Source organism: Channa argus, chromosome 6 (genome assembly GCF_033026475.1).
Source record: "Channa argus isolate prfri chromosome 6, Channa argus male v1.0, whole genome shotgun sequence".
In the NCBI taxonomy this organism is placed as follows: Eukaryota; Metazoa; Chordata; class Actinopteri; order Anabantiformes; family Channidae; genus Channa; species Channa argus.
In genome coordinates, this window is record NC_090202.1 from 9,608,920 (window position 1) to 9,625,447 (window position 16,528).

The following is a 16,528-nucleotide window of genomic DNA, read 5'->3' on the forward strand; positions in this document are numbered from 1 at the left end:
CCATTGTGTAGCATCCCCTCTTTAACTGTCTGTAAATGTCTGGGAAGTGAGGAGACCAGTTGCTGGAGTTTTAGGAGAGGAATGTTGTCCCATTCTTGTCTGATGCAGGATTCTAGCTGCTCGCCAATCCTGAGCCTTTGTTGCCGGAATTTTTATTTTATGATGAGCCAAATGTTTTCTATTGGTGGAAGATGTAGACTGGAGGCAGGCCAGTTCATCAGCTGGACTCTTCTCCTTGGAAGCCATGTTCTTTTCAGCACTGATGGTGACTTTCCAGATGCGTAAGCTGCCCACTCCATAGGCACTAATGCACCCCCATACCATCAGAGATGCAGACTTATGAACAGTCTGCTGATAACTAGCTAGATGGTCCCGTTGGCACGGCCTCCACGCTTTCCAAAAAGAACTTCCTTTTCAAATGACCTTTGGCCCAGAGAACACGGCTGCGTTTCTCGATTGTGTTCACATATGGCTTCTTCTTTGCATGATACAGTTTAACCTACATTTCACAGACAGTAATTATTTGAAGCGTTCCTGAGTCCACGCAGTGATGGCTAGTGGAGAATCACGCCTTTTTTGAATGCAGTGTCATCTGAGGGCCTGAAGATTACATGCATCCAGTTTTGACCTTTGGCCTTGTCCCTTACGCAAAGACATTTCTCTTGATTCTCTGAATCTTTTGATGATATTATATACAGTAAATGGAAGCATCTTCAAAGTCTTTTAATTTTATGTTGCGGAACATTATTTTGTTTTTAGATTCAGTGTGTCTCAGACAGGTGAACCATTGCCCATCTTTACATTCCAGAGGCTATGGCTCTCTGAATTGCTCCTTTTATACCCAGTCATGAAACTGACCTGTTCCAAATCAACCTAATTAGCTGTCAAATGCTTTTCCGTTTGGTTTTTTTTGCACAAATTTATTTCATTAAATCACAGGTTTTTACAGTCATATAATTGCACAGGCTTTGGGCATTGTGATTAATATTAATTGTGTAGCACAATTTAGTCAAGGCCTCCACAGAGACTTAGTATCCCCCATTTCTTGAACAGTCACATACCCTATGTAAGAAACATAGTCATTCTAAAATCACCTGTTTTGTTCTGCAAAATTGTGATGGAGAGGATCTACCTTTTTACTATATTTACATTTGCAACATTGGTGTAAAGTGGGACATTTTGCAGGAAGATATGTTGTTGTCTTTGCTTCCCAGCATGTTGCAGTGCTGTCGTTAATTTAAAAAGTACAGTGTGTGTGTTCCAGTGAACACTGTGTCCTTGGGAAAGTGTTATTGTGCAGAGTTGCTGCAATGCAAGTGTGTATGTAAACATTTCCTGAGGGAAGGTGGGATTTGAGGGAAAGGTAGGTGTGGCAGGTCCCATGCTTTGCTAATTAATTTAAAAAAAATAGAGAAGGGGAGATGAGCGACATGGAAACTGAATACAGCCATGCACTACCGCCATTAAAAGCGCAAAATTGCAGGGTATGGATGCTGATATTCAATGTCTCAGCAAGATTAATGACAATTATAACAACAAAACAAGAAATTGTAAAAAAAAAAAAAAAAAAAAAAAAAAAAAAAGATTAAAAACTGAGCTACAATTATTTCCTGCCTCTTTGCTTGCTCCATCCTTGTTTTACTGTGCTTCCTCCAATGCTGCTGGTACACATATGGTCAGGGCAAACTGCTGTTTCAAACAAAATCTTTCCAGACCAGGTTACAAGGAAGTAGCGTCTGAAAAAAGTCAAAAAGTAAAATTACACTTATTGGAAATCAATAGATTTAATTAACCTTCTCTGAGGAACAAGCCAATTAGTTACCAAGATCCCTAATTATATCACTTCCAAGCGGTTTAGGAGGGTCTGACAATAGTCTCACACACCCAAATCCAGCCCAGGATGGATAGGTGTCAGCTGCAACTACACACAATATGTAAACTATAATTTCATGTATCTAAGGCAGTATAGTATAACAGCAAAATATGTTTTTTGTTGGACTGGAAAGACAGTTAACTTAGCTTGCTGACTCAGATAAACTAAGTTAAATTAGATCACATGGTGATAAGCATTTGACTGATAATCTGCTAGTGTAGATTTACCTTTTGATGAAGAAAAAACAATAGGGTTCAACAGTGACCCAAAGTTAAGCAAGAAAGTCTTCCAACTAACAAAACTATATTAACACTGAAGTAAAACTATACAATAAAATAATGCTGTTTAACATTGAACTACCAATTGTAAAAGAAAATCATATTTGTCTTATCCATGTTCTTCAATATACCATGGTTGTTTGAGCTCTACCCTAACAAGATCTGGCTTTGTTGAATCTTTGCTACATTATAAAGCCTGTTGGATTGGTATCTTGGGGCGAGGAAAACTGCAGGCAACAAGGGAGGTGTACCTGCCATAAATTATAAATCAATCACTTAAGCTCAACAACTGGCAGAGTTGCAACAAGCTCAGGCACATATCCTGACAGAAGAGAGCTGTACTTGCATCATGACACACAAAAAAAAATTAAGGTTAGGTGCTGACTGTAAGCAGGTGTTCATTCAGCTAAACCTGCTACTTCACTTCCACACCTCAACTGCCATGGAGCTATAAAGGTGACGTAAACCTTTTAGGCAAAAAAAACAAAACGAAACACGTCATTCTACCTCAACAACAGCAGGCAGCTTTCAGAGCAGCAGCTTCAAATGATACACTTGAGGTTATAGTCCGTGTGGGGAAAGAGGGTAACATCAGTGCAAAAACTATTATTAGTCCTTTTATTAAATAAACTGAACAGCAAGCTGCTCTGTGTAAAAGCCTGTTCTACACTTTTAAGACCTTTTTAATACCATTTCAAATAAAATTTAAGACTAAACTTATGATGGAATATTGTAATGGAAACACAGCATTCCAGCAGTGACATTTCATTCACCCAGAAAAATGTTGGTGGACGGGTGATTATTTGTGATCGCTTCACAGAGAAAGGACATGGAAACCTTGCAATGCTTGAGTCAACTATTATCTCCTCTCTATGCCAGAGTATCATCATCAGTAAATCTACATCCAATTGAATGAAAAAGGTCTCAAACTTTGGAATGGCCTAGTTTAAGTCAATCAATCTGACTGGAATGCTGTGGCAGAATGTTAAGAGAGTTGTAAGTGAATGTCCAAAAATCTCAATGAGCTGAACCAATGTTGTAAAGAAGAATGGGCCAATATTCCCCCACAATCATGTGAATGAATGATAAAGTCATACAATAAACAATTACTTCAAGTTACTGCTACTAAAAGTGGGTCTACATGCCATTTATTATTGCCCACCTTTATTTTTCTTTTTGGATTCAAGTCATCTAATGTTTGGATTTAATGTTCGTTAGTACCGGTTATAAAGACTTGCAGTAGTTGGAGATGTTTGCCATTACATTTGCTTAAATACAAGAAGCTCCTAACTGAATATCATGTATGCTGCCATTTTCTAATAAAAGACAACATTCAATTCTTAGTTTTTTGCCAATATCAGAGTATTAACTCATTTTAAATCCATAGCCCCAATTTTTTTATATGATGAAATAAGGAGTGCAGCAGCACTGGCAAACTATTACGTCAAGACAAAATGCATTACAGTTCAGTAAAAAAAGGATCAGATAAAGATCAGTGTTAACATTTGCCTTAGCATGATTAATTTCAGCCTGCCATTATTTGAACTAATGTTATTGACAGTTTAGCTGAGCAGTTGACATTTTACCAGAACCTCTCAAAAACACCTTAACGTGAAGCTGCTGCATGATTATTTAAACTTTAATAATAACACATTCACACACAATGCATCTGACATAAACCTCTTTCACATATGAACTTCGAAAGATGTCTGGAGAATGATGTGCCCGGACTTGTCGTTTCACACATAGTGGGAAATTAAGTCAGAACGGTTCTCATGGAAGAAACTCTTCATGATGTCAGTAAGGGGTAGTGCCTGCTACAGAAGGCACAAAACACAAAAAGTATGCTACGGGAAATAAGAGTTGCAAGAGATGCATACACCACATTAAAGCTATGTAGGTAAAGTTCAGGGTTCCAGTTTTAGAGGCTGCAACGCAAGTCTGTTTAAGGAGGGGGGGAAAGAGAGCGAGAGAGCGAGAGAGAGAGGGAGCGAGAGAGCGAGAGAGCGAGAGAGCGAGAGAGAGAAAACTGGCACGTCCCTTTCACTCAGAAGAAGAGTTATACACTGATTATATACTGATTTCAGACATTCAGAATGTAAGGGCAGTAACAATTTGAATCATGTTTAAAAGGAATTTATGTTAAAGCTAAACCTTGAGGGCCCATATACACATGGTTGTTTTATTCAAAAGATGCTGACAAATAGATAGCACCACACTTACATGAATGCAGACAGATAGGATTTTATCATAAATTGATGAATTGTTAATAAATTGTTCCACATTAAAAAATATATATATCATTTTACCAAAGACTTAATTTTTGAAAATGTCAGTATTTTTCATCCTGAGTGTCATCATCTCTGTACCTTCCCCCTTTGCCTCAACAACAATAAGGACAGCAAGCAAAAACAAATGTTTGCATGTGTGCCGAGAAAGAGGGAACTAAATTTGCAGAGACACACGTCTGACAACCCACAGAGAGATTCCATTGAGCATTGAAATTGCATAATACGGTATCTTAAATTTCTTCTGTTTGAATGGGGTGAACATACTGGTTTCACAGGTTAACAGTGATACAGCACACTTTGACAATAAACAGTTTATTTAAAAAAAACCTGACAACTGGGAATATGATAAAAACAGTACCAGCTCTCATGACACTACTACAAGTAAGCAGCACAACTGCTTCCTGCTCACATCTGCAATTGTGTTTAACAGCAGGGATTTTAGAAAGATTTTTTTAAACAACAGAGAAAGGACCGTTATAAAAAAGTGAGATCAGAGAGGAAGTTTGCTTGCTGACTGATTTACAAGGTATTGATGTGGCTTATTATAGGACAATCTCACTAAATGTTATGTAGCAGCTGATAACATCACACAAAAACTGATCTTTTGGATTAGCATGCTGATACAAGGGATGCTTCCATAATATACAGTATTAAATCTCTTGAAAGAGACAGCTGTCCTGAACTGATAGCTGAATAGACAGTTTGGTCAATAAATATTGAAAGAAATTTCTTTTTGGGGATTTGCCCTCTATAAACCACCAAGAGGTGGTTTGGAGAGGTTCAGAGGAAAGAGAGCTGCCAGGCAGGAGGTCTAGAGGAAGACCAAAGAGGAGATGTATGTTTGTAGTGAGAGAGGACATGAAGTTAGTTGGTGTTAGAGAAGAGGATGCAGAGAACAGGGTTAGATGGAGGCACATGATTTGCTGTGGCGACCCCTGAAAGGGAACAGCCGAAAGGAAAAGAAGAAGGCCTCAGTAAACCACCACACTGGATTTGAAATAAAGCACTTATGATTTGAGAAAGGTCAACACTTTCAGTTTTAATTCAAGGGGTTTGGCATTAACCATCCAGGAATTAAAAGCCATTTTAATACACAAAGCTGCATAAATAATAGAACAAATGGCTGAGAAACAGTTCCATGGCCAGGTCTGGTCTGTTCTCTCATTGACTAATCAAGCAGATTAAAAGGCCCAGTGGTGGTTCTGAGTATTAAGTTTACCTTTTAGCTGTTTCCTACAACTCACAATCTGAAGTTGAAAAAGTTGTATATGCAAGTGATGGCAGCAACCATTATGCTGAGAAATCATAAATGCACCAAGAGAGATAGCAACAACACTACAAGTGGCCAATACAACAATTTGGATTTTTCTTAAAAAGGGGAAATTGACTGTGCTGTTGCTGAGCCTAACAAAGACCACAGAAGACAACTAAACTGGATGACAGAACAACATCTAGCCATGTCATAGTAAAAGTCTACAGTCAACAGACAGCCCAATGAATTAAATACAGAGGCCTCACAACAAGGTGCAAACAGCAATGCTCAAACAAAAAGGCCAGATTAGATTTTGCCAGAAAACAGCCAAAAAAGCCTCCCCAGTTCTGGGTTACTGATGACTGATGATGATTCTTTGGACTGATGAAACCAAGATAAACTAAAGCTACTTTATAAATAAATGTGAAGCGTCAGGATAATTGTTGCGTGGCATTAGTGAGACAAGTCAGTTATAGGTTCCGGAATAATGGGAAGAGAAAAGCATAAAGAAGAAAAGGCTCATGATCCAATGCATTCACACATCAGGGAATGTGTGGCTACCAATGAACCCAGGTCAATTGTGTTTATTGATGAGCTGAGTGCTGATGAAGATAGCAGGATGAGCAGTGTATAGGACCATAGTCTCTGCTAAGATTCAGCCAACTGCTTGAAAACTGATAACACAAATGTATATTGCAGATGGTTAATAACCCAAAACATACAGTCAAAACTACCTGAGTTTTGTAGTGCAAGGAAATTAAATATTCTTCACTGGCCAAGTATGTCACCGGATCTCAACCTAATAGACCAGCTTTTCATTCACTGAAGACAAGACTGAGAGCAGAAACACCCACAAACTAGCAACATCTGAAGGCAGCTGCAGTAAAAGGTCTGGCAAAGCATCTCAAAGGACAAAACTTATCACTTGATCATGTCAATGGGTTCACCAAGTTTCTGTGGTGGCAACCACAGGAGCCTGAACTTAACTTTACCCACTTGGTTCAGGTTCCATTGTTTTTTCCATTGCCCCAAGAAAAGTTCTCCCGTTGCCCCTCAGCACCCCTCAGATGATACTACTAAAAACAAGTTCCAGGATTTTGCAGGGGGAGTGTATAAGTGTTTAGTCCATTACTCTACAATTTCACGCTACAGTAAGCTTCAGGAAGCTCCACATTATAGTTCAGTTAAATTCCTGCAGTGGAAATCCCACATTAGCTGATTCTTGACTAAATGTAATTGAACCACAAGCATGAGATTCCTAGGAAAGAACTTGAACCATTGGATTAAAGTTTACTTCCAGGTCATTAGGTTTCATTACTGAATCTATTCAAGTCTGTGCCTGGTTTGCATTATCAATAGGTATTGTACCAAATACTAATTGGTGGTGTCAGATCAAAATCAGATGAAAAGTGAGATTTGCAGAATAAAATAAATAACAGAGCATAATGTAGCACAGCCATCTGCACAATCAACACTTGCAGTGATACCCACGCATGCATGCACACAAAATATGTACTCTATATATTTTATTCCATTTCAGTCTACTTTCCTTTTTTCTACTAATGTTTTGATTTTCTGGACTGAAGCTTAAAAATGCCAAATGCCTTGTTGTATTGCTGTGAAACAATAAATCTGATTCTTGATACAATTGTGTGACTGCTTCATGCTACTTTTTCTTACACTTTTCTGCAAATATGTTCATTTAGGTGCAAAGACAAGTTTCTGCTATCTAACTTTTCCTGTAATTATGCATTTTAAACCTTGGTATAGCCAACCCTACACCACATTAGTTGTCTAAAAACAGCTTTTAATATTGATTATGTCAGACAACGTTAAAACTGAATAATGAATTGGTCATCTAACTATAAATGGTATATCTTTCTGACTAAGGAGAGTGTGGAGAAATTTAAGCATAATGTTCACGCAATTTCTTTTACAGTTCAAAATGTAGCTCGCTTAGCATTGACATACCCTGAGGCATAAATCTCTTAATTCTGAGGTGACAAATCTTTCACAACAACAGACATGTATAAAACATGCCAAAGTTTTGGAAACCTTCCAGAAATGTGGGCCAGTATGCTGAGGGTGGAACACGGACACTGCCAGCTCCTTGACAACCAAGTGCCAATGTTCAAAATATGACCCATCTCCTCCTCTCCAGTTCTGTTCTGTGCCATTTCACACGGCTATGCTGAAAATGGTGAAAGCAGCGTCATTCACACATGACAGCTGGCTGCCTGGCCCATGAGAGGTGAGGTGAGGCAGACAGAGTTTATGTCACTGTTGTTTTGTGCTTCTACTAGTTTCAATGATAAGATAGTGACAACAGGAGACACACAGAAAAGCTAATGGACAGAATTTTAGCACAGATCTGGCTTCTACTAAAAAACTGAAGAGCCCACTGATTTAAATGATCACCTAAAGCAACTTACATAATGTACGGTACATTATTATGTACCAGCATAGATCTACAGACAGAAGTAAACAAACTAAATTCAACTGTATCCAACAGTGTGGCTCAAGAACTGTCAGGATTTTGAAGGAGTGCATTAATGCACAAACCCTGGAATTAATTCCAAGTGAGAATCAATAATTAACAAACGTCTCCAGGGGCAAACATGGCAGAATCAGAAACACATATTCCACACTTGTAACCCTGAGGTATCCTACAAAACACACAACCCACACAATAACTCAAACATTTCATGTCACCGCACTGTTACAACATAGACCTAAAGGATTTTATTTGTATTTGCACATTACTGCAGGCACAGCAACTATAGGTTTGTGATAAATAATATCACAGGAAACCTATGCTGACTACATTTTATTAGCGGTGTGAGACATAACTGTACATCAACAGTAGCCTCTCGATATGTGATGAGCTATGATGATGGTTTAAAAAAAACAAAAGAAAAACAAAACACAGCAGCCATTTTAAGCCATCCCCCACATGAAACCAGGCCTGCACTTCAGAGAGAGAAAGCTGCTGAACCAGAGGGAGAGCAACATTGTGAGGGAGCAACAGTTCTATGTTCTATTTTTAAATGAGGGGGCATTTTGAGTGTGTTCAGAGAGAGTAGTTAATATTTGTCATCAGGCTCCTCAATAACAACAGGTAGGTGAAAGGCGGAGAAAGGAATTCCCTTTTGAAAAAAAATAGAAAGTCTCATGCAGATATTGTAAAAGATGAGAAATGAGATTGATAGATACCAAACAAAGATCTTTAAGCATCCTAATAACCCTAATGGCCAAAACATTGGACCTCTTCATATAATATACTGCATTTGGCTCCACTACCTACTTTGACCTCTATAATAAACACCTAGTATACTTATCAACTCTCAGGCAGTTTCAACCTAATAACTGAGAAATTATACATTTTAACGGTAGAATTCCTGGCAGAGTTGCTGTTTTGGATTGCATTGAACTGCACAGGCGGTCACAGTTTTACACAAGATCCATGTATGTTTTACATTTATTTAACAAATTACTATTACATTCTTAGCTTTGTTGCAATAAATAACCATAATCATCATAAAACAAACACCAACAGACATTCAATACATGTTCACTTTTAAGACAGAAAAAAAAGAAAAAAGAAAAAGATACATGCGTAGCACGCACAAGGAGAAATGCAAAACAGATGACGGTACAGACTAGAGCTAACCGATACGGTGTATATTAGCATATAACGGACAAGTAGTGTGTACCTGTGTACCTATACTGTACTGGGAAAAATGTCAATTTAGCTGCCATGTCATGATTACATTATCAAAATCATAATCTATTAACCAAGTAAGACAACAACAAAATGAGGAATAAAACACAACAAATGATTTTAATCAATCACAGAAGGCAACAGCCATACATCCACCCACTATCTCTATCCACTTATCCTGTTTAGATTCACCAATTAACAAAAGATGCATGTCTTTGGACTGTGGGAGGAAACCCACGCAAGGACAGGGAGAACATTCAAACTCCACACAGAAAAGCCTTGGTCAGCCGGGGATGTGAACGCAGCATTTGCTGTGATGCGGCAGCAATCACCACTCCACCACTGTGCTGCCCACAAAAGGCTACATGGAAAATGAAATTAGAATGAAGCAATACTTGTATACATATGAAAATATATATCAGTTATCTAATTCACTGTAGTGGTATTCTGAGTTTATAATTTGTTGCAACAACTGAGCTGAAAGGTAGCTGTTGGATGGCTAAGCAAGCAAAAACAAGATGTGCCCATCAAGTTTTACTTGTTTTTGAATTTCAAATTCTCATCTCAAGCTGTAACAGTTAGATTACTATTTGGTTGATCAATAGAAAAATATTTTGCAACTTTTCTTACTGCTGATTAATAATTTCAGTTATTTCTAAAGGGAACATTTGATCTCCTCCAAAGTGAAGATATTATTACTTTTCTCAATTATGTATCACTGACAAGACAAAGTGGATTCATCTAAAATGTAATCTGCAGCATGATTGATAACAGTTGAGTACACCCTTCAAGTTTGTTTATGTAATCCAGATAAAATTTAGGTTTGACACACTTGACAACTTTCAGCTCTTCTTCATAATATTCCAATAATTTTCATATACAGTATATAAACCATAATGAAGCCAACACCTCTCAAATTATTGGGTGCAAAATCAATCATTAATCATTTTTATTACAAACTCTCTTGTTGATGTCTTTTTTTATTTTCTTATGTTTTCTATTTTGGTGCATTGTACATTTCATCTCATGTTTTCAAAGAAAACACCATGCTAATTACACGTTTATGGCATCTAATATATAATTATAATGTTAACGATGCTAACTAGAAACTCATATTCAAAGCCATGTTTCTCCCAACAGGATGAAAATTTTTTGCACACACGTACTTGGACCATATAAAAAATGTTCAGCACTTATGGTTCATTTATCCAGTATATATATACACCTCTAGGATATCAGTAACCATTTTATGATTATTTCTGCAGCACAAAATGCCCAATTTCAAAAAATAAATAAATAATAAAAGGAAACTTTGTATGTTTTAAACTGCAAAGTCAGGCAGAATTCACTGGGGATTGATATAAAAATATTGTCACCATCCCAACATTGTGGATTCCTGGTGGGACTGGTTTATGCTCCAGTATGTTTTAGTTAGTTTGTGTTTTCCTCTATTGGCCCATGAAATCCAGGACTGCTCTGCCTCTAGCACAAACTGTCTTCAAAGTCTTTGAAGATTTGTTTTTCAATGGCTCCACAGACAAAACACATGACATTTCATGGTTCAGAGAGGCTCTAATACCTGGTGCCAAGTGAGTCTTGAGCCTGATCTGCCTGCAGGCCAAAGAGTGTGGTTGCTTTTAGGGCAAACAATTATTAATGTCAAAGATTTTTGAGCAGAACAAGGAGCAGGCTTTAACTTATTTGACATATATATATTAAAGTTGTAGTACTCTTTTGTAAAGTTGTAGTATTCTGTACAACTGCTGCAAATCACTATTGTGAACTAAAAAAATATTTGATAAGTCTATTAAAGAAATCACTTATCACATGCAGTACAGTGCTTGCAAAGGCATGCTGAAGTGGTTCCAAGCAGCAGTAGACCAATTTGGTCAACCGGGGATAAGGAATAGGGGAGGAGTAGAAGCCACACAACATGTTGGGAAGTTCAGAATCTTACGATATGATGCAGTATTAGCCAGGAAGAGAGGGAAAGAACTCAAGTGTTTTACATGTTTCAACAGAAAGAAAGGCAGGAAACAAATGTTAAGGAATGACATTCAAATATTTGAACATTTCCCTTGTATTGCTCAAAGGTACGATGAAAAGAGTTATGTTAATAGCACTAGAGCAGCTGCTGGTCTGCACATTGTGGCTTGTTCCAACTTAACATGTTGTATAATAACTGATGAAAAATAAAGAGTGCAGAGAATGAAATGGAAATATGACACCCCACCTGATTTAGTCTATTGTCAGAACAAGTTCACTCCAAATGCAACTGAAGGAGAGCTCTGAGGGGAATGTTCTGATACATTTAGGACCTACAACAGATCTATATGCAAAACCAAAGTAGGCTTATTCATTTTAATGGGGCCTGTTCAGCAGCTCCAATGGGAGGTCAATGCACACGGCTCCAGCAAAACATCAGTACCTTCACAGGTTACTACTCAGCTGCTGTTATGAAAGATAAAATACTGTAGCTGAGGCTTTAACAACCTTGTTTGCATTTTTCACCATTCCAGTCATGGTCATGTCTTCTAGCTCTTGTATAGAAATTAAGCATTCCTTAATTCCACCTGGAAATTTCTGACTGGCTGAACCTGGGAAAATGTCTACAATAAACGCAACCTAATGTGCATTAGAAAATGAAAAAGGAATCAAGGATAAAATAATGTATTATTTGCTTCAATATATAAAGCTCATAAGCATATAAATTTAGTCTGATCTCTCATTACAACTATGTTTGGATTTAAGTCAATTAATTTTATTGTTTTGTTGTTTTTACTAAAGCACATATATTTAACAGACCAACTGAAAAAACAAGATGAAATAAAACAAAATAAAAAACTCTGTACTTAACTTTAACTGTCTATCTATGTCAACTGAACAATCACTTGGACCTTTGGAACTTAAATAAAAAAAATGTGATAAATAATCTGAGGGCACATTACAGTCATCAAGATACTTTACTGTTTCCACTGTTTCATAACGGCCAAGAAATCTTGGCTAACTGGGCTGGACTTTGCCCCTGTGGAGTGTGGCAAAAAGTATTTCATGTCCAATTTACTATCAGGCTGGCTGCTTGGCATGTGCACTTTAACAACACTCTTAAGTGATACACAAAGAATTTGGAAAACAGCTAGATTAAAAAGGGAAAACCATAAAGGTAAAGGATGATGAAAATGTGTGAATTATGTCAAGTGTGTGGAATATGTAATATTTATATGTAGCTAAATGTGTGCAGATAAATGGCTGAAAACAGATGTTTTTCTAAGTGTATGACTAACTGCAGGGGTGTTAATTAAAAAAATTTTTATTCCACTGAATATCACACAGTACTATTCATGCGTATTAACTTTGCGGCTTTTTTTCCTCGTCCCATTCCCTCATGTGGATATTTCTTACAACTGATCATTGCCTTGACCTGGCCCAGATTTTTGGTTTTACAGAGGAAAAAAATTTGACTTTCATTGTCTTACCCCCTTAAAACGAAACAGGTCACAAGAACGATTAGACCTGAGGGGTAACAGAACACTTTTAATTAACAGAGCTTTTAATGCATCTTCTCAGGCTACAGTTAACTATGTAACTGTGCAACTTTGTCAACTGCCCTCACAGTACTGTAAGCAAATACTTTGTCTCTAGGTCTGTTTATTCAATGATGTCTGTTGGCACACCAGATGAAGGGGAGTTTGACACAGTTAGGACACCCAAGCTTTTACTATACTAATAAAAATATAATATAAAATAGTAAATAAGAACCATTAATTAATATTATGAGTTTACAATCAGCAGGCAAAAAGGGATATTCATACAATTTTTAATTCAGTTACTGCAATAAAACAGAAAACCTTTTACATTAAAAACTGTATTTTGTGGTTTCGTTATCTTAGTGGATACTCAATGCAATGGGTGCAAGGTTGAATTAATTTAAAAAAATGTGTAAGTAACATTTTAGTTACTTTTGTTAATATCCTTGGTTACATTACGCATGAATGTGTATAAGTATAATAATATGTACTGTGTACTTTTATCTGGTTCGACTTCTTTGTGCTACGCCATTGCTCAATTTAACAAATGAAGATCCAAAATGTTTTCTGTTGTTTGAAATATATGCACTTATTGTACAAAATATGCATATTATTACATAGAACATAGAAAGTAACTCATCTTATTAAAACTTGAAAGATTTTGTTCTTTAAGTCAACACAGTACAGGCAGTGCCATATCCTGCATGAGCTTCCTTGAGACGTGTTTTAACTGAACAAACAGGAACCTACTGTAGTAACATGGCACACCTCAAGGAGTGGTGGGATCCACTCACAATAGTGTATACACAGGTCTCAGACTACATTAAGATAGGCATATTTCAACTGTTAGGAGAAAAAAACACCAGACTAATCTGTTTATTTGACTATTTAAGTAGTAATCAAACTTCTGTTTGAAGAAAGGGGGGAGGGTCACAGGTGCTGCCTGAGGACTAAATAGACTGCAGTGTGATCTTTCAAGTGATGACGAGCTTTGAAGATAGACAAAAGAACATTCCTCTCAAAGACTGAGACAACACCACGCCTCGTGTATCATTCATATCCATTCTCCAATCCTGTTTTTACTGACTGCACGGGAAATATGGATGAACTGAGACTGGGCAACCCAATCTAAACAGCATAAATGGCTTTTTACATTTGCTCCTAAGTAAAATACTGCCAAATGTCCTACGAGATAAGAGTCCTGGGAAACCATGCTGGAGTGAAATGTTCGTACATGCCTGCCACAATATTTGAGTAAAATAAAGGGAAAGCCATTCACACATATAGACATGCAGAACAAACACTCAGTATTACCATGTCTCCAGGGGTCCTTGGGCTCCACTGCTCCAGAGATAATATCGTCATCTGAAGGAAACGTCACCCTTTTGCCACTTGGTTTGTGTTTCTCATCCCTCTCTGCAGCCGAAGGCCGGTCTATGGAAGTTGTCACTGTGTTGCTTCTCTGGCTAGCATCTGATGGGCTTTCTGCCATGCTGGCAGCTGAGACATCCTGAGATGTTGAGTGTGTGTCTAAAGTATTGTCTGGAGATGATATGACATTTGCTGATTCAGCCTCTAACACCCCAGTCTCATCCAGGCTCAGATCTACACCCATGTCCATTTCCGCACAATCATAACCTTCACCTACAGCCATCTCTGCAGAATCAGCATCAATAGCTTTTTTAAGTTTCTGAACCATATTATTGTCCTGGTGTTGCTCATCGTTTGAAAAGCTCAAGTCAGCAGGACTGGCTATTGCAGGGGTGTCTTCAGCACTGCTGAGTCTATTTCCATTAACCTTATCAATTTCCAATGTATCTTTTGTCTCATAGTTGGCTTCCTCTGCCTGAAGGTTGTCAGCAAGTTGAGGCATCAGGTAGGTTTCCGAGGCCTCTGTGGGAACAATACTCTGTTTATCTGTTTTACCGTCTGTCATCAGTTCAGAGATCCTGCAGGCGACCTCCTCTGTGTTTTTGGTAGTGTTGTGATCATTGTCCACATTGCTTTTTGTTTTGACATTGCACAAATCTAGACACTGGTCTTCGATATTCATGTTTTCATCTCCAATAAAACTCAGTCCTCAACCGTGCCAGACAGCATAGATATTGTGTTAAAGAGTAACTAGGAACCAACTGACATGATTAAGCCTGGCTCTGTCTCACAACGATATACATAAATGTGCACCTATTTTCGTTCTTTAGTGACCAAAATATATTCCAACTACAATCAGAAAATTAGAAGTCTTTTTGACTAATTTGTTGTCTTGTGGGTGATTTAAATTATATTATCTACAAAACCTCCAAACACAATTGACTTAGGGTCATACTTGAGCTAATAAAAGTGCAATTTCACACCAATATTAATTAAAGAAATATGTGATATTGGTGTGAAATAGATACCGTTTCAGTCATTATTTATTTGACAAACTACGCAACTTTGCCCAGCTATCTTCAATTAAACTACCTAAGAAACATCCAATTGATAATTTCTGCCAGCCGTGTCCTTCTGCTTCAAGCGGGAACCGGTGAAAAACTCACTGGCCGTCAGCACATTGCCAGCAATACTTAGGAGGACCAGGACAGTCAGCTGTACAAGCCACTCAGGGTGCCTCCATTACGCTAGCAAAGTCAGCTTAGTGCCCTATACCAAACCAATTCATTTGTCGAATGTGAGCGAGCTAACGTTAGCTAGCCTGTTAAAATTGTTTCCCAAACAACGACACCCAGGGCCATAATCCGTCACACGACTGCTTCTTTGCGAGGGTCCTTCTGTTTACTCTCCACAAAGTCCATTCTCCTGTGTCAAGACCATTTTTTTCCGGCTATGGCTCTTGTCTCACCCTCTGTCGTGCGGCAACTCGGTTCACATCACAACCCTCGACCAGCGGCAGCTAGAAAAATACAGGCGTCACACTCCGAGCAATGAGCATGTTTCTGTGGCTAACATTAGCGCTACGGAAACGCGCAGAAGCTACACTCGCTGTTACAAACAACGTTATTTTTACGACATTGTAAAAAAGGCGGCTTTGATTTCGTGGGTCTGTCTCTTTCCAGGTGAACTGCGTTGAAGCTGTTTTTCTCCAGCGGTACCAATTGCTAGCTTGTTGAAGTCCAACAACTGTTTGTTGTTCACACGTCTGACGTCAGCACGTCGTTACCCAAAGGGGGACGTTCAGCAAACGCAACGTTTCAGAGGGTTCATGTGGTATATTAATCAAAAGAAGTAACCATCGATCACAGTGGGTTTTAAACTTGCATACCCCAATGAATATAGTTCATATTAGCAAATCCACATTTTCCCAATCAGTATGTACTGAGACTTAAGACTAAAACCTATTGAATCTGTTAAAATGGTAAATGACAAAAGGTCAGTAAACAGTCTTTATTTGCCATTATATTTATTAATTTAACTTATCAATATGTTGTGTAAATACATGTTATCTTACCTTTTCTTGAATTTTACATCAGGTTAAATATAATGCATGGCCATGTCAATCTGTATACTTCAATATTTTATTTTTATACATCATATGATGCAGCTGAACGTGATCATCTCAGAAGTTCCTATGACTTGTGTTAAGTATTTT

General features: G+C 37.8%; 1 protein-coding gene across 1 annotated transcript in view; it reads right to left on the reverse strand.

Annotated features, from left to right (window-relative positions):
* ppp1r37 (protein phosphatase 1, regulatory subunit 37) overlaps window positions 1–16,086 on the reverse strand; it is a 42,260-nt gene extending 26,174 nt beyond the window's left edge. Inside the window, exon 1 of the mRNA XM_067507133.1 lies at window positions 14,257–16,086. Within this exon, the coding sequence (XP_067363234.1) occupies window positions 14,257–14,995 (739 nt within the window). The 5' untranslated portion in view covers window positions 14,996–16,086. The remainder of the gene's footprint in view (window positions 1–14,256) is intronic.
* Between the last annotated feature and the right edge of the window lie 442 nt (window positions 16,087–16,528).